Source organism: Perognathus longimembris, chromosome 1, assembly GCF_023159225.1.
Source record: "Perognathus longimembris pacificus isolate PPM17 chromosome 1, ASM2315922v1, whole genome shotgun sequence".
In the NCBI taxonomy this organism is placed as follows: domain Eukaryota; kingdom Metazoa; phylum Chordata; class Mammalia; order Rodentia; family Heteromyidae; genus Perognathus; species Perognathus longimembris.
In genome coordinates this window covers 39461204-39488733 of record NC_063161.1, presented here as the reverse complement: position 1 = coordinate 39488733, position 27530 = coordinate 39461204, and the positions used below count along the sequence as shown (strand labels likewise).

The window sequence follows — 27530 nt, the reverse complement described above, 5'->3', positions numbered from 1 at the left end:
GTAGTGTAGTAGTTGGATTTGGCTGATTTTAATTTTCTTTCTCTGTCTGATTTGTTTTGTTGCTGCTGCTGATACACAGAAGATTGTTCTCTCCGTGATACCAGGGATGGAACCCTCATAAGAAGGCTGTTCTCATAACTACAAAAGCAATACTTGCAAAACTGTTTGGTGTAAGTGAACTGAACACCTGGGGGGGGGAGGGAAAGGGGGGAGGGAGGGGGGCATGAGGGACAAGGCAACAAACAGTACAAGAAATGTATCCAATGCCCAACGTATGATACTGTAACCTCTCTGTACATCAGTTTGATAATAAAAATTTGAGAAAAAAAAAAGAAGGCTGTTCTCTGAAAATACCCCCAAGTAAAGGCTGCAGAGATGTCCATCCCAACATACAATCCTAAAGTTCATATGCTAAGCTCTAAAGAGCCAGTAGAATCCTGAGCAAAATAAGCAATGCTGGAAATACCACAATATGTAATTTAAAATTGAACTATTAAGCCATAGTAATAAAAATAGCATGGTACTGCCATAAAAAAGACATGTAAACCAAAAGAATAACATAAAAATATAGATAACTTTTGAACAAATGATGCTGGGGAAACCAAATATGCATATGTGAAAACAAGAAGCTGATGCCTATAAAAGCCAATATAAAAGCCAATATATAAAAGCCAATTCATTAAAGACATTAATATAAGACCTGAATTTTGATGTAGGCACAGGCAAAGACTCTCTAAATAATAGCACAGAAATAAGAGCAAGTATTCAGATTGATACAAAATGGAAAAAACGAGATTGTATCAAATTTTAAAAATTTCTGCACAGCAAAGAAAACAATGAACAAAGTGAAGAGACAGTTGACAGAATGAGAAGAAACAGTTTCCAGCTATTTATCTCAAAGTTGATATACAGAATATATGAAGAACAAAAAAATTTAATACTAAAAGAGCAAATAACTTAGTCCATAAATGGGCAAGTAAACTGAACAGATCATTTTCCAAAGAAGTACAAATGGCCAATAAATGCATGAAGAAATGGTTGCTCTCATTAGCTATAAAGCAAGTGTAAGTTAAAACAACACTGAGATTACATCTCAGCCAAGTAAACCAACCAAAAAAAAAACTAGCTATGTTCAAGGAAAAAGGCAAAATATTTTTTTTTCCAGTCCTGGGGCTTGGACTCAGGGCCTGCGCACTGTCCCTGGCTTCTTTTTGCTCAAGGCTAGCACTCTGCCACTTGAGCCACAGTGCCACTTCTGGCCGTTTTCTGTATATGTGGTGCTGGGGAATTGAACCCAGGGCTTCATGTATACAAGGCAAGCACTCTTGCCACTAGGCCATATCCCCAGCCCTGGCCGTTTTCTATATATGTGGTGCTGGGGAATTGAACACAGGGCTTCATGTTTATGAGGCAAGCACTCTTGCCACTTGGCCACATTCCCAGCCTGCAAAAGAATTTTTATATACTGTTAATCCAGCCACTATGGACATCAGTATGGAGTTGCCTTAAAAACATGAAAAGTGAGAATATGTATGATTCAGCTATGCCATTGCTGGGTATATATCAGAAGATATATGTCAATGCATAATAGAGATACCTGCATGTTATTGAGGGCACATTCACATAGTCAATTCATGTAACTATCCTATGTGCCCACAACAAATGAATAAAGAAAATGTAATATACATTTTTCAGCATTAAAGAATGAAATTGTCATTTGCTTAATCATCATGTTAAGCAAAATAAGCCACACTTAGAAAAACAAATGTCATTATGTTTTCTTACTATGTGGAATCTAGATCAAATAAAAGACAAAACCATGAAAGTAAAACGGGTACTACTTGGGTATAGGAAGGGGTTCAGGGAATAGAGAGGGAATAACAAAAGAGGGCAATGGAGGGATAAATATAACCAAAGTAGATAATATGCCTGCATGAAATGTCATAATAAAATCCATTACTTTGAACAAGTAATGCTACTATGAATAGTGCAATTCATTTTTGTACAATTATGTTAATCAACAACTAAAGGAGAAAGCAAATTACCTTTTCCTTTTAAATTATATCTAGAGCAGATGGAGCTAAAATCCTCTGTGTATACTTATACTTCACACTCAATTTCTAGACTCCTATCCTAATATGTTGCCCAAAAGTCTTAATGTCACACAGTAGCATATAGTATCTTTCTAATTCTTTCAATGCATTTGTATTGATTATCTACTGTGATTAGGACAATAAATACATAGTTGGAAAGGATGAAAATCACATAAAGACACAGACCCTAAGGAATATAGAATTTAGAGGCACAAATAAGGTAAGTACCCAAATACCCAAAATAATATATACAATAATAACTGCAAGAAAGTGTTTTCACAAAGTTTCATGGCTTTACTCCCACATGCAAGAGATGAAGAGGGTAAAAGTGTTTTAAAGATTGGATGATTCACCCTGTGCTATGCAATCTACTCACTTGGGAGAGCAAGATGAGCTAGAATGAACCATAAACTTAGGGTGAGACAATGGAGGAGCAGTTTGGGATTTCAGTCCTTATTACTTTTCACAAAGGACAAGTGGCAGAAATGTTTTGAAAGATCTTTAGTTTGGGCATCCATAGAGTTAGGATAATAACACTTTCCTGGTAGGGTGGGTGTGAAATGCAAATGAGCTTATGGAATGTTTTTGTAAACTAGGAGGCATTATAAAGGTTTAAAAAAGGTATTACTATACATAACTAGCTGTACAATCAGGAACTGCACTTATTCCTGCCAACTTTGAGAGTCTTGTCCATCAGATGTTAATGTGTAATAGTCTCCATAACTTTCAGCAAATGATTTAAGCCATTCTGCTCACTGCATAGAGTAGAATATAATTAACCATCATGGCATAGTCTGTTGTTTACTTGCTTACTGTGATTGGTCCTCACCTGTTTGAGTTATATATAGAAAAATAAAACAGATGCTCTCACTAAAAACTTTCTTGACTAGTTCTCACAGTAACATGGGATAAGAATTTAGTCCAACATTTTTCAAGACCATGTTGTATTTTCAGTCTGTTTATTCTGGCTTCTTCCTTAGAAGTGTTGATTTAAGAAAAACAAACTAGTGAACAGATCCTTAAGGCACTCTAAGAGAACTTAAGTGATAACATCAACATAATATTATGCCACTTCTTTGATCTGCTACAAAGTTAAGTGATATATCAGATTTATGTTTATGAGTTTTCTTTCCAATTGATATGTGTAGCAACAAGGTGAAGAAACAGGTAAAATGAAAATGATTTTGTTCTTTTCCATACCCTATTACTCTTTAGGGTGTAGAAAAGCGGTAACTGGGTTTATTTTTTTACATATATTATTATGTGACTTAAGAATTATCTGACTGTGTGAGTAAAGTCAGGTAACCTTCAACTTCTTCAAAGCTGAAGACCCACAAAACATACTCATTAGATTGTCAGAGGCAATTTTACCATAATACAATTAATTTAATGCAAAAGCCCAAAAATCTGAATTGTGAGAGCACGAAAAGCTGAGCCTTGAGACCCAAAAGGATTGTGAGTTTGGAAGACCTTCTCTCCAGTTTCAAGGAAAGGTCAATCAGTCCAGGCTTAACAGGAATTGAGATTTCTAGTGTGGGTATGGGCTAGTTCTACTCTAAACTTCCTGAGATCCTGGAGGTAGACTAAGGTTTATGCAAATTGTAAACTGTTTACCATTTAGCTTTCATTCCTAATATAAGTATGTCCTCTACCACTTGTATACAAAATATTGTCACCTGTTGATATGTGTGTGTGTATGTGTGTGTGTGTGTGTGTGTGTGTGTGTGTGTGTGTGTGTGTGTTCTAGTCCTGGGGCTTGAACTCAGGGCCAGGGCACTGTCCCTGAGCTTCTTTTGCTGAAAACTAGCACTGTACCACTTGAGTTACAGTGCCACTTTTGGCTTTTTCTGTTTATGTGGTATTGAGGAATGGAACCCAGGGCTTCATGCATGCTAGGCAAGCACTCTACCACCAGGCCACATTCCCAGCCATGTGATAATGTTTATATTTTACTTTCTGCACATACATCCCTATATGAAACCAATAAAAACCTTGGTGAATGGAACCTTGAGATCTGAAGCTGGAGGAAGGCCCAGGATCCCCTGAGTACCAGTTGCCCTGGTACTCCAAACCTCAATTCCACAATTCAGTCTCAGTTATTGCCTTGGTCAGGGTTCTGGTGGGTTAAGGGGCATGTGCAGGTTTTAACTTTAAGACAGCTAAAAAATTAATATCCTAAGAAGAAGACAGCATAGTAATTTTTTAAAGCAAGGCACATGAAAATAAAGTTGGGCATTTAGATGGATCTAGCAATGATTTAAGTTACAAAATATATGAACCATGTGTGGGGATGCATGACTGCTAACTCAGCTACTTGGGGGGGGGGGGCAGAAGCAGAAGAAGGAAGACTTTAATACCAGACTGGAAAAAATAATAAGACTGTCTCAAAACCAAAACACAACTAAAGTACTAGGGGTTTGTATCAAGTACTAAAACACTAACCTAACATATTGCTCTGGATCCAGCCATCAATACTATATTAAAATGTATGTATAGCTGGGTACAGCTGGCTCACACCTGTAATCCTAGCTACTCCAGAGGCTGAGGTATGAAGATCATGGTTTGAAGCCACCCTGGGCAGGGAAGTCTATGAGACTCTAACCTACAAGTAAGAACCAAAAGTCCCAGAAGTCTAACTGTGGCTCAAATGGTAGAGCACTAGCCTTGAGCACAAAAAGCTCAGGCACAGTGCTCAGACTCTGAGTTGAAGCCCCAGGACAGCAATCAAAAGTGTGTGTGTGTGTGTGTGTGTGTGTGTGTGTGTGTGAAATACTTGCTAGGACTGTGTCACAAATTCAAATCTGAACGTTTTAGCGATAATCTCAAAAGGGGGAAATGCTGCAAGTATTATAGTCTATTTTCTGTTCTTATATCAGAAGACTGGAGTCTGGGAAATTTATAAAGAAAGGAGACTTATTTAACTCCCAGTACTCCATAAATGGTAGAAAAAAACCAAGAGCAAGAAAGCACATATAGAAGATAAACAAGAGTGGTAGCTATACTTTTTTATAATATCCTTTCTAGGTAACTAATCCATGGTAAGAACTCATTTCCAGGAGAGGACATTAATGTGTCATAAGGGCTCTGGGTAGACCCAAACACCTCTCACTATACCTTCCTCTAATACTTCTATATTGCAGAATTGAGCCTTAGCATAAGTTTGGGTGGAAATACACCATATTCAAACCTTTGCAGTTCTAAGAAATGCCTTCTAACTAAGTTTTGATTTCCTTATTTAAAAGCTCTAGGTGCTGGGACAAGTCAGCACGTGCTTAGCTAATTTTTATCTTAAAAAAAAACATAAGGTTTTGTAATTTCTCATAAAATTCAAGATAGACTTATAATCTGTTGCTTTACTCTGAAGTACATACCCAAAATTATTAAAAATAAGTATTCAAACAGATACTTGTATATTATTGTTCACAACAGCATTACTCATAGCAACCAAAAATAAAAGCAAGCCAATATAATACATACATACACTGAAATATTATAAAGTCATGAGAATATGGCACTGATATACATTATACCATGGAATAATCTTGAAAACATGCTAAGTGAAAGAAGCCATAAAGCAAAGGTCATATAATGTTCAATTCTATTTATATGAAATACGAATAGCAGTTAAATTCACATAGACAAGAACTAGATAGGTGGTTGTTGGGGTTAGAGGGAGGGGTAAATACAGAGTGATGGTTTTAATGGAGAAAACATTTTGGAACTAGATAGAGGTTTCCTCAGTCAAATATTTGGAACCTAGGTGAGATTACAATCCCTGTTAGGTATGCCTTAAATTACCCAATCTGAAAGGAGTAAGAGTCATTAGCAAATGAGAAGAATGTCAGAAATGTCTGTTTATACACTCAAGCTAAGGGGAATTTCTTTTTTTTTCAAATTTTTATTATCAAACTGATGTACAGAGAGGTTACAGTTTCATACGTTAGGCATTGGATACATTTCTTGTACTGTTTGTTACCTTGTCCCTCATGCCCCCCTCCCTCCCCCCTTTCCCTCCCCGCCCCCCCCCGAGGTGTTCAGTTCACTTACACCAAACAGTTTTGCAAGTATTGCTTTTGTAGTTATTTCTTTTTTTTTTTTACCCTGTGTCTCTCAAATTTGGTATTCCCTTTGAATTTCCTACTTCCAATACCAGTAAACACGGTTTCCAATATACTCAGATAAGATTACAGAGATAGTGTAGGTACAACCATAGGAAGGTGATACAAGAACATCCTCAATAATAGAAACTACACATACACATAGGACGTTGAAAGTAGTTACAACTGTGATATAACAATTGTTTCCATAACATGGAGTTCATTTCACTTAGCATCATCTTATGTGTTCATAAGGGTATAGCTATTGGGCCTTGTGATGCTCTGCTATGGCTTGCTTAAACCTGTACTAATTATTCCCAATAAGGGAGGCCATAGAGTCCATGTTTCTTTGGGTCTGGCTCACTTCACTTAGTATAACTTTTTCCAAGTGCTAAGGGGAATTTCATACCCAGATAGTTTACCCCATTCATCATGCTCTCAATATCTTCAGAGATAAAGGTTATTTTTGTAGACCAAATGAAATCATGTATACAAATGTTCTTGTATACTTATATAATGTAGTTAATATTGTTCCTAACAGGTGGCAATAACATTTAACATGTAAGCAACCTACTTGAATGCCACTTTTTTTTAAAATAGTTTTTATAAGGGCTTGGCTGCTGCTGCTCTGTGTGTGTGTGTGTGTGTGTGTGTGTGTGTATGTGTGTGTGAGTAATAATGTTTGAATTCAGGAACTCATGCTGATCTTGGGCTTTCTTGTGGGAGTTGTATCACTTGAGCCACATTTCCAGTCCAGAATTTTGCTGCTTAATTGGAGATGTTTCTACCTAGGCTGACTTTGAACCTCAATATTCCAGATCTCAGCATTTTGGCTAGCTAGGATTGCAGGCATGAGCCACTTTGCCAAGTGTTGATGGCATTTTGTCAGGGCATTAAGGGATATTGACCATTGAGAAATGCTAGCAAGAGGCTAGGAATCCAACCAGGTTACACTGTTTCCTTTTATACTGGGGTTTGATCTTAGGACCTCTCACCATGGACAGGTTTTCTGAGTAGGTCCCCTCCACCTTTCTCCATGTTGTTAGTTTCAAGTAAAGGTATGGATGGCAGCCTAGTAAGCCATTGACAAGCCTGCCTGCCTCCCTCTCTACTCTCCTTTGCTCCATCACCTTCTTCCCTCCTTCCCTCTTGAATGTCATTTTCACACACCAAATTTATCATAAATACGAATTGTTTCCCAAATAGAGAATATTGTCACTTTTTTATTTTGCCAGTCCTGGCTTGAACCCAGGGCCTGGGCATTGTCCCTGAGCTTCTTTTGCTCAAGGCTGGCACTTAAATGGTGATTTAAGCCACAGCACCACTTGTGGCTTTTTCTGTGTATGTAGTACTAAGGAATCAAACCCAGGGCTTCATGCATGCTAGGCAAGCACTCCACCAGTAAGCCACATTCCCAGCCTGTCTACATTTTTTTTAAAGGAATAAGTCGAGGTTCTTAAATTGAGAGCCAAAGATTTGCCCTAAGGCACATAACTTGGAGATCATTCATTCTTAGTTCACTCCAAATCTTGTGAAACTCTAAATGTTTGAAATAACCAAGAACTGCGTTTACCAGAACCTTGATTTTATTAACTCTTATGTATGATTACTATTTGGGGAAAAGTTTGAGCACTATTATTTCTCTGTGCTAGTAGCATTTTATGCTCTGTATTGGAGTCATGCTACCAAAATACAGGCAATGCTTGGTGCTAAGTATATGTGAACCTAGTCTCATTTAATTCTTAAAAGCCTTCTGAGGAAGGTATTTTGTATATATAGAAATGAGGACTGAAAAAGACTGATTTGCTCAGTTTAGACAGAGATATAAGTAACCCAACAATCACTGGTGGAAGACATTTAAAGGTTCATGAAAATCAAGGCTGAATAGATAGACCTTTATGGTTCCTACCTGAAGAGCCAAAAAATGTGAAATAAATGTTGAAGTAAGAACAAAAGACACAGGACAGTGTCCCTATCTTCAGAGCTCTCAGCTTAACAATTTTGCATAGGTCCAACCAATTTGTAATAATTTGATTTCCTACCCAGATAGCTAGGGCACTAAATTTTGTGTCATTATCATAATCACAACTATAACATTATGCCAATCATTTTCATAACTGCTTATGTCATTGTTTCAAGATGTTTGTAATTTTTAGTCTGAATATGAAAGTTTTTTGAGGACATGGCATGATTTGGTAGAAGTCAAAATTTGAGGCTAAGTATTTTTCTGCTGTTGTATTAGGATGTTGAAAAGCTAGTATTTATGCATTTGGCTAACACTTTCCTGAACAAATGTATATAGTAGAATAAGATAAAGTAATTCTGGCAAAAATATTGTAACATTCAAAAAAATTGCCTGTCTTGGGGCTTGAACATAGGATTTGGGTGCTTCCTCTGCACACTTTTGCTCAAGGCTACTGCTCTACCACTTTGGGCCATAGCACCACTTTTGGTTTCCTGGTGGCTAGTTGGAAATAAGAGTTTCATGGACTTTGCTGCACAGGCTAGGTTTGAACCATGATCCTCAGGTCGCAGGCTCCTGAGTAGCTAGGATTATAGGTATGGGTCACCATCACCCAGCTCTTTCAGATATTTTGATAGGTGCTGACTTACGGCTGCTAAGATTCAAGATGTGCGAAGGACTTTCTGCCAGTCTCAGAGAAAAGAGAACCCGTCTTTACCTCTCCGATTCCTTAGAATGTCCAGATCCTAATGCCTTTTTTTTTTTTTTTTTACTATGTGGAAGTTTATCCACCTAATCAGGCACAGTTCCTATGTCAAAATATCCACCTCATACTCTTATAATTTACAATTCATTTACTCATTTAACAAATGTTTGTAGAGTTTCTACAAGTGCTGTGAATAAAACCAAAGGTTCCTCTGTGCAGGAAGCCAACCATTTAAAGAGATAATAAAATCAACTAATGCATGAGCAAATAAAGTATTTTAGTTAATAACTAAGCAACTATTGTTAAAGAGGTGTTAACGGAAATTAATAGGATGGGTGTATTTTTCTGTCATAAAATGAGGCTGATGAAGGCTTTCATTTCTTAAAATGATGACCTTGTGAGGTCATCCCGTTTTTTTCGAAAAGGAAAACCGTTAATAACTTAATAACCAACTAGTGGGTGAAGAGCTAGTAGTGTTGAAAATTGTATTGTGACAGACCTATCCCCTATCTTTTTGCAAAGTAAGAAAAAGCAGCCAACATCACTGCTTTTATTATTTTTTTTAAGTCAAGCTGATCTAAAATTGAAAGGGGAACCAAGAGTCAGACAACAAAATCACCCATCTGGTGTGGCTCTCAAAGATTTTTTTCATCTCTGGGCTTCCCACACCAGCAGGAATCTGGAAACGAACGCCATCGACTCCGAAGGCAGATTTTTCTTTTTCCACTGGTCGCTGCCCGGTGGCAGAAGCCTGGGAAGAAGAGGTCAAGGTGTGGACGGCTCCCGTGGATGGATGAATGGCTGGCTGTTCCAGAGCGGCAACCGAAGCAGACGGCCCGCAGCCTCGAAGGCGCGCGGGCGATCCGAGGTGAGCGCCCGGCCAGATCGCGGCGCGAGAGGATCGGCGGGCGGCGCGCGCCGCTCAGGTGGCCGCTTCCCGCTCAGGTGAGCGGGTCCGGCGCCTCCCATTGGCCGAGACGCCCGCGGCGCTGGGCGGGCGACGCAGCCGGGTCTAGTTCAGGGTCTAGGGCGGCGCGTCACTTCCGGTAGCGCGGAGCTTGTAAAACACCCTGGAGAGAAAATGGCGGCGGCAGCAGCGGCTTCGGCGCCTCAGCAGCTCTCAGACGAGGAGCTTTTCTCTCAACTCCGTCGTTACGGCTTGTCTCCCGGTCCCGTGACGGAGAGCACACGGCCGGTCTACCTCAAGAAGCTGAAGAAGCTTCGAGAGGAGGAACAGCAGCAACAACACCGGTCCGGGGGCCGCGGCCACAAGACGCGGAACAGTAATAACAATAACACGGCGGCCGCCACGGTCGCAGCGGCGGGTCCGGCGGCGGCCGTGGGTATGGGGATCCGGCCGGTGGCGGGCGATCTCTCCTACCTGCGGACCTCTGGGGGTCTGGGCCGGTTGTCGGCCTCGGGCCCGGAGAGCCCCGTGGCCGGGCCCGGCGGTGCGGCGGCCGCCCCCGCGGCTGGCAGCAAAGTGCTGCTGGGCTTCAGCTCGGACGAGTCGGACGCGGAGGCCAGTCCCCGGGATCAGGCCGGCAGCGGGAGCGGGAGCGGGGCTGGCCGGAGGGATCGGGCTGCACTCCAGTACCGCGGGCTCAAAGCGCCGCCGGTTTCCCTGGCTGCCGGCGAGCTGACGAACCCCATCCCTGCCGAGCGCAGGAAGCCCCATTCGTGGTGGGGGACCCGGAGGCCTGCGGGTCCGGATCCGCAGACCCCATCGGGGAAAGACGGCGCCGGGGAGGACGTGGAGGAAGACGGGGATGACCGCGAGGAGAAGGGGGACCCTGAGGCCGAGGAGCCACTCTGGGCGGGCCGAGCCGTGAACGGCAACCGGCTTCTCCCTTACTGCTGTCGGGAAAACTATTCGGACACGGAGGAAGAGGAGGGTGACGACGTGTCTGCTGCCCGACAGGTATTATTAAAGGACGACTCCCTTTCCCGGCATCGGCCCCGCAGGAGCCATAGTAAGCCTCTCTCCCCGCTAAATGCTAAATCTACCGGCAGCCGGCTGGAGACCTCAGCTCAGGGAGGGGGAGGACTGGCGATGAATGACAGGGCGGCGGCTGTCGGGAGTCTAGACAGGAGCCGCAACCTCGACGAGGCGGCAGTGGAGGCGGGAGGTGGTGGCGGAGGAGGAGGTGGCTGCGATCAAGTGGACTCCAGCCCCCTTCCTCGGTACCGCGTTGGCGCTAAGAAGCTGGCCCCGACCCTGCCCTCTCCACATCTTGACCCGGACTCCACCTTGGATGCATCCACAGGCTCTCTTAAAACCAATAACCATATCAGCAGTGGGGCCTTCAGCATGGACTCCCCCAGGATTTACCCCAACAGCCTCCCTCCCAGTTCCACTGTGGCCGCCCCTGCGTCACTCAGGATCAATCACGCCAATCATACGGGCTCCAATCATACCTACCTGAAAAACACATACAGCAAACCCAAGCTTTCCGAACCCGAAGAGGAACTTCTGCAGCAGTTTAAACGCGAGGAGGTGTCCCTCACAGGGAGTTTCAGTGCTCACTACTTGTCCATGTTTCTCCTAACTGCTGCCTGCTTATTTTTCCTAATATTGGGACTGACTTACCTAGGAATGAGAGGGACAGGAGTATCCGAGGATGGAGGACTCAGTAAGTATTGAACCCAGTGGGTCAGGTAACCAAGGAACTTTGCATTAGTGCACTCAGCCATTTTACATGTGGTCACCTTTACCTGCAAGAACGCAGTTAACACCGTTACAGCAATGCATGTGTCATCTTCCTTTAAGAAGGAACAGTATTAACATTATTAGAATATATCTCAAGTATTTCTGCATGATGTATTGTGAAATTCAAAAGAACAAAATGTTACTAGGCTGTTACAGGAGGCATTTGCGTGTACGTGTATGAGTTCATTTTCTTTTAGGCTTAAATAACTGCTGATGCCAGTTATTCATGACTTGAAACATTACACATTGTCAAGCAGCATTACAAATGCAGACTCCCCCCGCCCCCCTGCAGATTGTGGTAGGATTTCTAAAAGGCAATGTACTGTCTCCTAAAGTTCAGGTTAAATACTTTGTGGAATGCAGTATATGTATAAGTAATTCTGTGATTAGAGAGTAGAAAAATAGCAAGGTGTTGCCTTGATTGGTTTCCCATCCAAAGCACCTTCCTTCCATATTAAAAAAAAAAATGTTGTGTATTGCAATACAGGAACTTCTAGTCAGATTTAGTTGGGCAGTTTCGGGGCCCCTACAGTTTGCCTGCTAAGTGACTGCAAACAGGGATACTCATTCAGTCATTAAGTTAGCATAGCTGTCGAAAGTTAAATTATGTCTTTAAACACAAATATAGACCATCTTGTGTTCTGTGAAGGAAATAACAGTGGAGTAATTGGTGTGCTCGACTTTAGATTTAGATTGGATGATCAGAAGAATGTACTATCTGATGAGAGAGAGAGAGAGAGAGGAAATACAAATGGCCTTGAAGAGAAACTGGCAGTGATTACAAGGGGAAAGACTTTGAATTAAGCAAGAATCCTTCTGTAGGTTAGTGTGGTTGGAACTTTCCTAATCTATAACAATGCTAATACTAATTTTATGCTTATGACAATGGAAAGAAAGTGAATTAGTGTACAATAAATTACTGAATAATTGTCTCTTGGTTTTAGTTCCTTTTCCTCCTTTCCTCTGAAGATTTGCTGCTGTTTTCTCCTAATGTGAATTCACCATTCATGATTTGTAAAATCATGATTTTTGTAAAATTGGCTTCTTATAAATTTTATTACAGAATAGAGTGAAAGATGCAAAATCATGTAAGCTTGGATTAGCTATAACCAATTCCAAGATAGTTACATGATAGATTCTTACAATGTTGCTCAGTTACAGGAGTTAAAAGCACAGTGAAATCTAGCTCTTAACTTTAATTGGTTCCCTGAGAACAAGGGTGATGTGTCCTGTTCAGATATTTGTGAGGGAAGAAATAAGGGCAATACAACAAGTAAAGTTCACATCCACTAAATGACATTACCTATCAGCAGTACCTAGCTGCTTCTCTTTGTTTCTCTAAAAACTACATCTGTTCATTTTCTGTGATCTAAGTGCATACATTGTCTCATTTAGTTTTAACTCACAGACACAGATGGTTTTAGTCTCAAGTTTTGGACAAGGATGCTGAGACTCAAGTAAGTTAGGAAATATACCTCCAATTGAAGATTTAGTTTCAGAAATTTTTTTCTAGTGATAAAGCTAATTAGCACTCCAGTGTATCATTTGTAGAGTGCTTTCTAGAAAAAGATACTTTACTAAAAATAATTGAGCATTTGGTAGGACTTTATATAGAATTAACAATGAGTAAATTCTCAGTGTGACTCATTTTTTAATCGCTATTAAGGTAAATGGCTAATATTTTGTTATGAAGTAAAATTTTAAGTAGAACAGGATAGGAATACCTTGATTTTTGGTACTCCTCTGACATCCATATGGAAACATAATAAAATGTTTGTTATGGTAAATGTTAGGTAGGGATATTTGGAAGAAACAGTGGCTCATAGGTTAAGAAGATGGAGGTTCTTGGACTATGATCCTTACTCTCTGAGCTTCATTTTTATATGATAAATAGGAACAATAATATCTGCTGTCATAGAGGTTGTTTATTAAAACTAGGTAGATATAATTGAGAAGCTGAGATGAAATACTACTAAACTACAGTGTAGTGAAATACTTGTATTGTCTGTAACTGAATTTTAGTAGTACATTTCTTACCTATTTAATGCTTGGTCTGCATTGACTCCATCAAATACATATTGTAGAGATAGGTGCAGAAGTTGGAATCCGAGAATAGTGATAACCTGCCAGGTACTGGTGGTTTATGCTCGTGATCCCAATTACTCAGGAGGCTGAGATCTGAGGATTGTGGTTTGAAGCCAGCCCAAGCAGGAATGTCCATGAGACTTTTATCTTCATTTAACTGCCAAAAGCTGAAAGTAAAATTTGCTCAAGTGGCAGAGCAAAACTGCACAGGGGCCACACCCAAGTTACATTCAGACCCTGCACCCAAAAAAAAAGTACTTACTTTATACTTAATAGTTATGTATCCTGATGGAAAAAAATGCCTCCTATATTAGTTAGTCTAGTTGCCTAACGGTGCTAGGATTTCAAGAGTGAATCATTTTCATTCCTTATATTTATGTGTTCTGAACCGTTTGTCCTATTATGCTTAACCATAGGACTCATCTATCAAATAGTATGTTTAAGAAAATAGTTTTGCTTTGAGTAATAATTTTATGAGGAGATTGTAGGTTATGTTTAGTGAGCTTTTATTGTTAAAATTGTGCATGACATATAATAGATGAGTCTTTTAAACCTTAACCATTTTCTTTGAAAAATTTTTTTACCAATATTTTGCTAACTTCTACTAAGTCTTTGTTTCTATATCTGTAAAATTAGGGGATTAGATTAGATAATCTTTGATGTCTTTACAAACTCAAGGTTTAACATTCTATCTTTGGCCTGTCAAAACAACTCAGAGATCAACCTGTAATCAAGTTGTTTGTCCCACAGGTAATCATATCATGACAACTCACAAAAGGATTTAAAAAGGCAGAATAGATTATCTTAGGCTCATATGATCATTATTTAAAGACTATTCTTCAGTTACAAAATTCATGCTTTTTGTAGCAAATATGAATGGAGATGAAGCAAAAAATTTATGGACCTACATGCCCCTCTACCTGATTTCTCACACTCCTGGTATATGTGAATTTAAATGTTAGGTCTTTTCAAAACTTGCTTATTGTTTCTCTTATAAATACATTTATATCTATTTTCCTTCACCTTCAGGTGCCTACTATGTGATAAGAACTATTTTAAGCAGTAGAGGGAATAGACAACGATATGTAGTGGTGTCAAAGATGAAATGTCTTTTTCAGAGGTTACAGAAAAGAGTCTAGACAAACATAAGAATTTCTGTTAGTGAGAGGAAATGGTACTAATAGTTCTAGAAGATAGAAGTGGAGGGATATGTAGTGTCTTCATAGTTTTGGCAGACCTCTGAGGAGGTAACATTTGAACTGAGTTATAAATGACTTGCCTGACACAGCCATTGAAAAGAATAGCATTCTGGCAGATGTAACAGCAAATACAGTAACAGACTATCATGGTGAAGGATCTAAAAGAGAATGGCCAGTGTCCTAGGGGTATAGTGAATGAGAAGAAGAATGGTGTGCAATAAAGTCATAGGTTTGGCATGAACCAAATCATAATAGACTTAAAGACCTTGAGGTCTATCAAAAGGAATCTGAATTTTATGTGAATTGTACTATTCATATTAGACAACTTGTTTCTTCCCCTTCCCTTTTTGGTTATACTGGAATTTGAATTCTGGGCCATACGTTTGGTAAGCTGGCAGTCTCCATTTGAGCTAAGCTCCCAGCCCTGCTTTATATTGGTTACTTTGGAGATGGAGTGCAGCAAACTACAGTCCTCTAGATCTCACCAGAGTTGAGCTGCAACTTGTTTTCTTAACATTTTTATCATAAGCAATTTCTCTGTGTTCTAATGTTAAGTACAAAGATACAGTTTAAAAATCTATCTCCACAGGTCTCTTTCTCATTGTATAAAATGCTTAAGTCTCTCCTATCCAAAAATTGTTCCATTCTGTTCTGTTCCTCTTCTTGTCAGCCAAAGCATTCATTGTATTTTCTTCCAGCTCTTTTTTTTTTTTTTTTTTTTTTTGCCAGTCCTGGGCTTGGACTCAGGGCCTGAGCACTGTCCCTGGCTTCTCTTTGCCCAAGGCTAACTCTCTGCCACTTGAGCCACAGCGCCATTTCTGGCCATTTTTCTATACGTGTGGTGCTGGAGAATTGAACCCAGGGCTTCATGTATAGGAGGCAAGCATTCTTGCCACTAGGCCATATTCCCAGCCCTTTCTTCCAGCTCTTTACTGTCTGATTTAGCTTTCTTTCTTTTTTGCCAGTCCTGAGGCTTGGACTCAGGGCCTGAGCACTGTCCCTGGCTTCTTTTTGCTCAAGACTAGCACTCTACCACTTGAGCCCACAGCACCACTTCTGGCTTTTTTTCTGTATATGTGGTGCTGAGGAATCAAACCAAGGGCTTCATGCATGCTAAGCAAGCACTCTACCAGTAGGCCATATTCCCAGTCCTGGTTTAGCTTTCTTTACCAACCATTTCCATAACCTATCTCCACAGTTACTGCTTAGTTTCCTTTCTACATTCCTTTGGTACATTCAGTGTTTTGACAACTCCCTTCATGTAATTCTTCTTTCCAAACTTCTACATCAGTAGTCTTAATTTTGATATTCCTATCTGCCTGTGTTTTAAACATCTTTATTCTATAGAACTTTATTTTGGTGTTTATTCTCTTTTAGAAATTTATTTTTTGTTTAAATAGTTATACTAAGGTTTTCAATGTGTCAATTTATGAGTATATCTGTGCTTAAAACAACTACTTATGTAGCATTTATGTTAGGTATTACAAGTAATGTATATATGCAAATACTATACCATTTTGCCATGGTATAAACCATTTTACTTCAGCATCTGCAGATTTTGGTGTCCTCTGGTGCCTTGGTATCAATTCTTCATATGCTGAGGAACTGTTGTACATATACAGTGATTAACTCGTTTTTTAACTCAGCAACTAGTTTTCTACTCTGTACCTGCTAAGGATATTGAAAAAGAAACTCATTCCTGCAGAAGGAGATTCATTAAGAACTGTCTTCACTTAAGAATAGTCACAGAAAATAGTTAAGAAGTACATAGTATATGATGTGATGAGTGCTACATTTTTATAAAAAGAGAGAATGAAATCAATCAGAGGATCAAAAGCTCTGAGTTCCAGATTTGGACTTTATTCTGTAGGTTGAGCAGTTGTAATCCACAGAGGATTTGAAGCAGAGAACCCACATTATCAAATTGGTCTTTTAATGAACAAGTCCTGTATATAATGGGAGTTGTGAAGGTGGAGTGAAGGAATGTGATGATAAACATTGGTAGTATAGAACTTGTAGGATGTCTATAATGGAGGGTAAAATAGTATCAATGAATGAAATCTGTCTGAAAAAAATGTAGTTGGTAACTATTCTCTTTGTTTTCTGTATTCAGAGTCAGAGTCTATTGTGATCTTGAAACTGGGTGACAGAATTGAGATACCATTTAGAGGAATTGGAGCTGTTGAAGGGTCTGGTTTGGGGAAGGTAGTATAGAGATGATTTTATTGAGGATATATTTATTGTCATTAAAATGAGAACATTCTGTAGTATATTATAGGAACACAGGTTGCATGAAGATGAGAGATAAGTGCTGATGTAATCAATATTAGAATACCATTTAAATATTTCTTTTTTACATGTGTTTTAAATCTAACAGGATACATAGGGATGTTTGATTTTTTATGGCTTTAAAAATATTTTTACTTTTCCAAGTAATTATACAAAAATTTAGAATTTGGTATATGAAATTAACATGTATTTAAAAAATCGAAAAGTAATTATTGATTTCTCATTCTTGAAGTAAAAGCTGGTAATTTTCAGTTGATTACTTTTTTTTTTTTTTTTTTTTGGCCAGTCCTGGGCCTTGGACTCAGGGCCTGAGCACTCCCTGGCTTCTTCCTGCTCAAGGCTAGCACTCTGCCACTTGAGCCACAGCGCCACTTCTGGCGGTTTTCTGTATATGTGGTGCTGGGGAATCGAACCTAGGGCCTCGTGTATCCGAGGCAGGCACTCTTGCCACTAGGCTATATCCCGAGCCCCCAGTTGATTACTTTTTAAGAAAAAAAAATCCTAGACCTGTAAGGAATAGTCCTGTGAACCCCAAAAGTTCACATATACCAGTTTGATGATTTAAGAAATTAATCTACTTAATGAAAATAGTTTCATTTGGAAAATTTTCCTAGAGTAAAATTAGAAATCATCATATTGAAAATTTGGGGATGCCCACGGAGCCTAGCTTGAAAAAATATTGGAATAGAGAACCTACTGCTGACCCTTCTACTTGTTAGCTTTTTTTTTTTTAACTACAGATAACTTGCTAGTTATTGTAAACCTCAGTATCTTCATCTGTAAAGCAGTTAAATGAGACTTAATGAAATAATGCGTATAAGGTCCAATATGTGGCACCTAGTAATAAATAATAATAGCTAACCCTTGTATAATACCATATAGCAGTGAGCTAAACTATTATTTAATCCTCAAGCAATAGTGCTTATCACATTTTAGAGATAAACAGTGAGAAGTACGGAACTTGCCTAGGATAAAGTAGATAGTACTTATGTAAAGTATTGGAGCTCAGGTAGTAGCTTTTAGCCACAATGCTAAATTGCCTTTTTCTGTGTGTAAATATACCAGGATTGAGTATATCGTTCATTTGATTCTTTTTTCTTTTTCTTCAAAAAAAGACTGTGTTTTCCCTTTATACTTACATTTGTTTTAATGGAATGAAGCATTCTGTAATTCCAGAGAATAACATTTTAAAATTTTGTGCTTTTGTGATTCCTCAAAGTTGTAGTAGTTTTTTGTTTTGTTTTGTTTTGTTTTTTTGTCAGTGATGGGGCTTGAACTCAGGTCCTGGGAGTTGTCCCTGATTTCTTTCGCTCAAAGCTAGTACTCTACGGCATTGAGCCACAGCTCCATTTCTGGTTTTTGAGAGGTTAATTGGAGATAAGAGTCTTTTGGGAACTTTGCTGGCTTTGAACCATGATCCAGCCTCCTGAGTAGTTAGGATTATAGGCATGAGCCACTGGCACCCAACTTAGTTGTAGAGTTTTAAAATGGTTTCTTCTTAGTTTGTAATTATTCTATATTAAATTTAGCAGCTGAAAAAACATTTCATATAAATAGGTAACTCCAGTACAAAGAGATATTTAACCTAGTTCACACGTAGTTTTAAAAGAAGTACACTTTAAACTGTTATAAATCTCCTTCAAACTATGTGATAAACAGTAGCAGTAACTGTGAAAATATCTTTCAATTGCCGTATTGCTATTCTGATCTCAGTTTAATATCACTTGAATTTTTGAGGATGTAATTTGGGAACACCATCTAGTATTAACTGGTAATTGTTATAGCAATTATTAGGTTGTAACTTTAGATTTTGACTATATTCAGAATTTGTTTCTAACATAGATTTAAAGTGAACGAGAAGCAGTATAGTTGAGAGGTTACTTAGGATTTTGTTCGTATCACACTCTGTTGTTTAATCGGAACCATACAAATGGCACCAAAACAAAAAAAGGGGCCATTTAACTTATTTAATATTCTTTATATTTACTAAGTGTTGTAAAAATAATTTCAAAGAGTTGACTAGGAAGAAAATATTTGGGCTTAATTATTTGATTATCTAATATTCTGTAGTTAAAACTTACATTTTAAGCTGGGCACCAGTGGCTCATGCCTGCAATCCTAGCTGCTCAGAAGACTGAGATCTGAGGATTGTGGTTCTAAGCCAGCCTGGGAAAAGACTGTGAGACTCTTATCTCCAATAAACCACTCAAAAAAACGTAAAGTAGAGCTGTGGCTCAAAGTGGTAGAGTGCTACCCTTGAACAAAAAAGCTCAGGACAATGCCCAGGCCAAGTTTAAGCCCCACGACCAACAAAACAAGAAAATTTATATTTAAAAAATTGTGGTCCATGAGTTTGGCCTAGTGGTAGAGTGCTTCCTAGCATGCACGAAGCTCTGGGTTCTATTCCTCAGTACCATATACAGTGCCAGAAGTGGCACTGTGGCTCAAGTGGTAGAGTGCTAGTCTTGAGCAGAAAGAGCTCAAGGACAGTGCCCAGGCCCTGAGTTCAATCCCTAGGACTGGCAAAAACAAAACAACAACAACAACAAAAAACAACAAACTTGTGAATTCTTTAGAGCAGTGTGTTGCTATCAAGTGGCTAGCTAAAGTTTAGAAATAAGATTTAGCTCATTTGTCCTGAACTTAGTGATACATGTGCATCATCACTTAATCTCTTGACCTGAATGTGACATGAACAGAAAAAAAAAAATCCCTTAGGAACAAGTATCACATAGCAGAAAATGAATTTTGTTTTGCAGCTAGAAAGCCCATGTACATATGTGAATTTGTTGATTGTGGCTAATCCTGGAAAACACATTGTACTTCTGTAGGAATTCACCAAAATACAGTTCTCAAAACTTATTTGGGCTAGGAATATGGCCTAGTGGTAGAGTGCTTGCCTCTTATACATGAAGCTCTGGGTTTGATTCCTCAGAAGTGGCACTGTGGCTCAAGTGGCAGCGTGCTAGCCTTGAGCAAAATGAAGCCAAGGACAGTGCTCCGGCCCTGAGTTCAAGCCCCGGGACTGGCAAAAAGAAAAAACATACACACAAAAACTTATGTATAGAGATTGCCACTAAAGTTAATTAAGAGAGGGAATGTAGTTTCTTGTATATTCTGTTCAGAACCTTGGTTAAAGTCATCTTTCTTAATGACTTCCTGGGTTTATAATGATATCTCCCATGGGGTTACAACTTCCTGTTTGATTTAGTTCCTGTGAAGCAACATTCTTGAATTTCTTATCATTCACTAAGTTATTTGCTGAATACTTTGTGTGCCAGAAAATGTCATATTTTAGAATTATAGGAGTGATAGTTAACTTAGACTCACTGTTCCTCTATCCATCAGATTGTAGTTTGTATTCTCTTCCTAAATATGCAGTGACTAACCTTCAGGCTTGGGTTTGATTATCATACAGCAATGTTTGGAATTTTGTGAAAAATTTGTGCACATTTGTGTATGCCTTCTGGTAAAGTTACTGCAATGTATACTATACATAAAAGAAATGGTTGGAAATTTGCTGTCCCTGAGTTTTTTTGTTCAAGGCTAGTGCTCTACCACTTGAGTCACAGCTCCACTTCTGTCTTTTTTGGGGGGCTTACTTGGAGATAAGAATCTTACGATGGAAGTGTGGCTCAAGTGGTAGAGCACTAGCCGTGAGCCAAAGCAGCTCAAGGACAGTACTTGGCTCTGAGTTCAAGCCCCAGGACTGGCCAAAAAAAAGAAAAAAGAATCTTACGGATTTTCTTGCTGGGGCTGACGATTCTCAGATCTCAGCCTCCTAAGTAGATAGGATTACAAACACATGGTACCTATGCCTGACATAAAATCAGACAATTTTAATTGAGATACTCCAGTCTGTTTTTTTTTTTTTTTTATAAAGAACTAGTATGGTATTCTCTGTATAAGTGCTTTGAAGAAATTTGAAATTATATGTAATCTGTACTTTTTTTTTTTTGGCCAGTCCTGGGCCTTGGACTCAGGGCCTGGGCACTGTCCCTGGCTTCTTCCCGCTCAAGGCTAGCACTCTGCCACCTGAGCCACAGCGCCCCTTCTGGCCGTCTTCCATATATGTGGTGCTGGGGAATCGAACCGAGAGCTTCATGTGTAGGAGGCAAGTACGCTTGCCACTAGGCCATATTCCCAGCCCTGTACTTTTTTTGTTGTTGTTTTGTTTTTGTTTTTTCAAATTTTTATCAAACTGATGTACAGAGAGGTTACAGTTTTATACGTTAGGCATTGGATACATTTCTTGTACTGTTTGTTACCTTGTCCCTCACACCCCCCTCTCTCCTCCCCCTTAGCTCTGTACTTTTAATACTGTAAGTTATTATTGTTCTGATATAGTTATAATTTAAGCTATACATGTACAGACTTTGTGATGTTGGTATGGTTAATAAGTTATAGTAGAACTGGTTCATTTTGTAGTCCATATCAGTACTTTCAAACCTTTCTTGTAAACTGAGCAGATAAAAAGAAGTTGCTTTTTCATATTACTTAATTAGTGTTCTTCATGTTTCTACAACTGAAAAGAAACTTCTCTTTGTGTAGCTATATTACTATTATTGATAATAAAACAGAACTCGAAACTGAATTTTAGCCTTGCTGACCATCAGAACGTAGATTGGCTGATAGGAAAGTCAGAGCTGTGATATTTTACTTCAAAATGCAGCACAGATTTAAGACAGAAAACATTTCCTAAGAATGTGTACAGATAATGCTTGTAGTTGGTAGGAAAGAAAGGCTTGTCATGTACTGTTCCACTATTTTATAAAATAGCACAAAGTGCTCTTAATATCAAGGTGGAAAGGTAAGATATGTTTCTGTGAATGAACAGTAGTTAAGTGGAGGTAATCAAGAAACTGGGAGGTATAAACTAAAATGGATTTAATGAACCAGAGTATTTAAACTAGAAGGTATTTAAACTGCATTAAGCTAGAAGGTATTTAAACTGCATTAAGCTTGTTACTTTCTCTTACTTAGCTGGGCATCTGTGGTTTATACCTAGCTTTTCAGGAGGCTGAGGTCTGACAATTGTGGTTCAGTAACGGCCTGGGCAGACAAATCCAAGAGACTAATCTCCAACTAACCAGAAAAAGCTGGAAGTGAAGGTGTGGTTCAAGTGGTAGAGTACCAGCTTCGAGTGAAAAAGCTGAGCAAGAGTACAAGTTCAAGCTGGAGTATTGGCAAACACAAAAAAGCCAAAACATAACAAGAACAAAAAAGTTTGTACAGAGTACATAATGAAATTTTCATCTGAAACTTTAGCAATAATGTGGTTTGTTAGACCAGAGCTGTTCAGTAGAAATATACAGACACTTCAAACAGTTCTTCAAACAGTTCCATAGTTGCAAACATGTTCTCTTTCTCTCTCTTTGTCTCTCTGTCTCTCTGTCTCTGTCTCTCTCTCTCTCTCTCTCTCTGACACATGTATTTGGTTAGCTTTTAGGTTTAGCTTCCACATATGAAATAAATATGGCCTTTCTCCTGAACTTGGCTTATTTTTTTTTTTTTTTTTTTTTTTGGCCAGTCCTGGGCCTTGGACTCAGGGCCTGAGCACTGTCCCTGGCTTCTTCCCGCTCAAGGCTAGCACTCCACCACTTGAGCCACAGCGCCGCTTCTGGCCGTTTTCTGTATATGTGGTGCTGGGGAATCGAACCTAGGGCCTCGTGTATCCGAGGCAGGCACTCTTGCCACTAGGCTATATCCCCAGCCCTGAACTTGGCTTATTTTTAACATGATGATAACTACTTATACATATTTACCTGCAAATAACTTAATTTCATCCCCTCCCACTCCGACATAGGGCTTTAATTCAAGGCCTGGATGCTGTCCCTGAGCTCTCCTGCTCAAGGCTAGTGCTCTACCACTTTGAGCTGCAGCTCCACTTTGAGTTTTCTGATGGTTAATTGGAGATGAGTCTCACATATTTACCCGCCTTAGCAGGCTTTGAACTGCAATCTTCAAATCTCAGCCTCCTGAGTAACTAGGATTATAGGCATGAGCCACTGGCACTGGCTAATTTCATTCTTTATAACAGAATAATACTCCATTTTGTATATATACATTTTTATGTCAATTATCAGTTGTAGGGTATATGGGATATTCATATTATCTTGGCTGTTGTGAATAGTGCCTATTGATTTGTTGGGAGTTTAGTGTTTTGAGCTCTCCATATATTGTTTATTAATCCTTTGTCAAAAGTATAGTTGCCAAAATTTTTCTCCCATTCTCTAGATTGTGTCCTCAGTCTAGAGACTATTTCCTTTCCTGTGCAAATGCTTTTTTTGTCAATCCTTGCTCTTATTTGCTGGACAATTTGGAGTCCTGTTCAAAAAAATTATTGCTAATAGTAGTTTTTAAAATTTCATGTCTTATGTTAAGATCATTTATCCACTGTGAATCAGTGGTACAGTCTTCTGCGTGTGAATATGCAGTTTTCCCAAGAGTAATTGTTGAAGAGGCTGTTTTTCTTTTTTGCCAACATTTGTTTTGAAGTCCTTTATCAAAAACCAGATAGTTGTAGCTGCATGGAATCATTTTTGGGTCTTCTATTCCATTGGTCTTCATGTCTCTTTTTGTGCCAGTATCCTGGTATTTTTGTTACTGTGACTCTAGTATAGTTTGAAGTCTGGTATTGTGATATCTGCAGCATGACTATTTTTGCTCAAGATTATTTGGCTACTTGGGGGTCTTTTGTGCTTCCATGTGAATTTTAGGATTGAGGTTTGTATTTCTGTAAAGAATGACCTCAGTTGGACTTAGATGAGGATTGCATTGAATTGGTTTTGGTTGTACAACCATTTTCATGATAATAAGTCTACCAATCCATGAGTCTAGGAGGTTTTTTTTGCCAGTTCTGGGGCTTGGACTCCGGCCCTGAGCAGTGTCCCTGGCTTCTTTCTTGCTCAAGGCTAGGCCCTCTGCTACTTGAGCCACAGTGCCACTTCCGGCTTTTTCCATATATGTGGTGCTGGGGAATTGAACCCAGGGCTTCATGTAAGGGAGGCAAGCACACTACCACTAGGCCATATTCCCAGCCCTTTGGGAGGTCTTTCTTCTAATTGAAGCTGTTGTGTATGGGATTGTTTTCTTGCTTTTTAAAAAAAAATAAGTTGTGGCTGGGAATATGGCCTAGTGGCAAGAGTGCTTGCCTTGTATACATGAAGCCCTGGGTTTGATTCCCCAGCACCACATATATAGAAAATGGCCAGAAGTGGCACTGTGGCTCAAGTGGCAGAGTGCTAGCCTTGAGCAAAAAGAAGCCAGGCACAGTGCTCAGGCCTTGAGTTCAAGCTCCAGGACTAGCATAATATATATATATATATATAAAAGGTGATGGAAGGGGGGTACAGGTACATAAGGAAATGAGTACATTTCTTTTAAACACTGTTATTCTCCCTCATTTTCTCCCACTTACCACTCCCCACTCCCCTTTCCTGCAGCTTGTAAAGTTCATTTCTAACATAATATCTAGTGGGTATCATTGTTGAATTAGTTCACCCTATGTCCTGCTGTTTCTGTGATTATCTTGCCCCTCAATGGATCAGATAAGCTTATATACAAGACAAGGGTGCAGAAAAAAAGGAGAAATAACTTTTACCAAAACATACATATATATAGATATATACCACATAAAACTTTTATCAAAATAACTAAGTTATTGATCAGCACTCAGAACCAGAAAAGATTCAGAGAGCTCCACACTTATCAAAGCAGGAGCTGTGAGCTTTTATATTTGAACATTAGAAGGAAAAGAAATTACATTTGCTTGGTTTGGAAGGTCCCTAATTAGAATTTAGCAGGTTCTAATTGGTTAAGCTTAAGTTTCATTTTGCTGTTTACTTAAAATTGGGTTTTGGTTTGCATATAGAGGAATACTGCTTATAGTGACAGTCTTAGTTTTAAAAACCTCCTTATTTGCTTTAACAGTAGTGCTATTTCCTATCTCAATGTTAAGTTTAGGTTTTTATTGGCTATAGTAGCCAAATAGATTTGTTGTGAGAGATTGATTATATGTCTCATTTTTTAAAGCACTCATTCACATATACTTACTTGTATTCTCCAACTGTATAACATATTGAGCTTATAGAAGCTAACAGTAGACATTGTATGAGAATCTTAACATGGTCTGTTGTGTACTATCTATTCAACCCATTGTGTTTTTTGTGAAGCATGTTTTCTACTCTCAAAGCTCTGGATATAACCAATGCAGCAATGAAAAATCTTATTTATTCAGTTTACTATATGTTATTATGGCTTAACTTGTTTTATTCAGTAATACTGTTTTCGGCTTAATGATGACATACTGTAAAGCTTCTTAAATGACTTTTCATCTGTATCTGTTTCCTTCCAGAGCTAAAGTCTAGATAGATGTAACTTATAAACATTTTCATGATGTAACATTTCTTGTAAATTCAATGATAGAAATTATTTAGCTTCAGATATAGTTCTTATATTTGTTTTGGTTATACTTTGCTTTATTTGCTTTCTCTGTTTCCCCTCCCCCCTTTTTATTTGGTCTGCCTAGGACTTGAACTCTGGGCCTGGAAGCTGTCCCTGAGCTTTTCAGCTCAAGGCTAGTGCTCTGCCACTTGAACCACAGTGCCACTTCTGGTTTTCTGGTGGTTGATTGGATATAAGAGTTTCATAGACTTTCCTGCCCAGGCTGACTTTGAACTGTGATCCTCAGATTTCAGCCTCTCGAGTAGCTAGGATTACAGGTTTAAGCCTTCGGTGCCTGGCACCCTTTTTCTTTTTTTAAGTCAGAACATTGGTCCTTACTAAATTTGATGAATGGGATGAAAATTACCATTTAGTTTTTTCAGTCATACTCATCTCTTTGTTCTTCTGAATTTTTTCTTCTGTTTTAGTTTTTATATGTCTTCCTGCAACATAAAACTAAACTAGTGATAATCATTTAAAATGTTAAACATATGTATTGTAATTTAGAACATCATTGCTCTAGACTCTGTTTGATATTATAGTAGAATACTTGGACCTTGAGTTGTTTTATGAAGAAAAGAGATTTCTTACCATTGTGACTGCCAGTAGGTAAAAGATTAATGAGTTTGTATCTGAAGAACGACCTTCTTGCTGCATATTCCATAGCAGAAGGTGGACGAGCTAGCAAGTAGGAACATGAAAGAGCAAGAGAAGGTTTACTTGTTCTTAAACCTACTCTGATGAAGAATCCACTCCCAAGATAATCACAGTCATTCAGTTATGAAGACAGTCCTAATGCCCTAATTACCTTCTAAAAAGTCTTACCTCTTAGTAGGGTGGTATAGGAGATTCGATTGCCAACATATCAACATAAACCACAACCATTACTAAGTGAAAGACTTATTGTATTGAATTGTATGGGAAATTTGAGTTGCTTTATTGCTTTGAACTAGAGGTAGGCTTTACAATGGACCCAGATCACTTTTGTATTCCCTAATTCTCCTTAAGCAGTATTCATTCAGAAGAGACCTTGTTGTAATGTAGTTTCACTTGTAATATTATAAAGTAAACGTTGAGGAAATGTTATAGTCTCTAGTATGTAACAGTTGTTTAATGTCTCTTAGAGCAGTGAACTGTCATCAAGTTTAATAAATTACAGTATTTCATTAGCATAAATTCCTCTGGGTTCCACACTAGCAGTTGCACAGATGCTTGGTATTATTTATAGGTTTGTGTCTAACCTTTGCAGGTTGTCTTGTCTTTAGATTCCTCTTCACTTGTCACCGTGTAGTAGCATAATTCTTTAAGTGACATGTGTATGAAAATAGTTTTTAAGAAGAGAACTGCAGATTGCCAAGATTTTTGGACATTAAATAGTAGAGTAAGAAAAAGCTTCATGATTTAAATAAGCAGTCTACTCTTTTGCTTTAAATTATGTTCATTATATTACTTTTTTTTATTTCAGCACTGAATAAACAGGGGTATCTTTAGCTGGCAAAATTAGATGGAGGCAACAGCCTAATTATTTAATCTTGGATTTTTTGGCCACTGAGATATGTCTTTGTGGGAGAGGATAGGAAACTCATTAACTTTTATTTCCCATTTTAGTGTGAGTTGTTATTTTCTTGTGGTGTAAAACTCTTAGACTAAATCTTTTTTTTTTAATGACAACTTCAATTTCATTTATATTCATGAATATTTTATTCATATAAATCAAAGTAGTGTTATGAATCATTGGTAGGTAAATTCCATACAACTCAGTAAGTTATTGTAGAAATTAACCTGTGAACATTTGAAAACTAGGACATATATTTTGGCTATTTTTAATGTTGTTTCCTATTTTAGTAAACAACTTTAAATCCTATTTGCATTATTATGTGAGTATTAGAAATACAAGTATTAGTGCAGCCTTTCTAAAAAACCTTATATCACTATAATATTGA

At 38.6% G+C, this 27530-nt stretch overlaps 1 protein-coding gene and 1 long non-coding RNA gene across 2 annotated transcripts in view; one reads left to right on the top strand and one right to left on the bottom strand.

The window, feature by feature from the left end:
* Positions 1–1296: 1296 nt before the first annotated feature.
* LOC125361665 lies at positions 1297–27530 on the bottom strand. The gene is made up of 3 exons (XR_007212976.1): positions 26561–27530; positions 14589–14590; positions 1297–1350 (listed from the first exon to the last, which is right to left on the bottom strand). It is a non-coding gene; the product is annotated as an uncharacterized LOC125361665 (long non-coding RNA).
* Lemd3 (LEM domain containing 3) overlaps positions 9928–27530 on the top strand; it is a 52396-nt gene continuing 34793 nt past the window's right edge. Inside the window, exon 1 of the mRNA XM_048360238.1 lies at positions 9928–11492. Coding sequence (XP_048216195.1) covers positions 9941–11492 — 1552 coding nt within the window. The 5' untranslated portion in view covers positions 9928–9940. The remainder of the gene's footprint in view (positions 11493–27530) is intronic.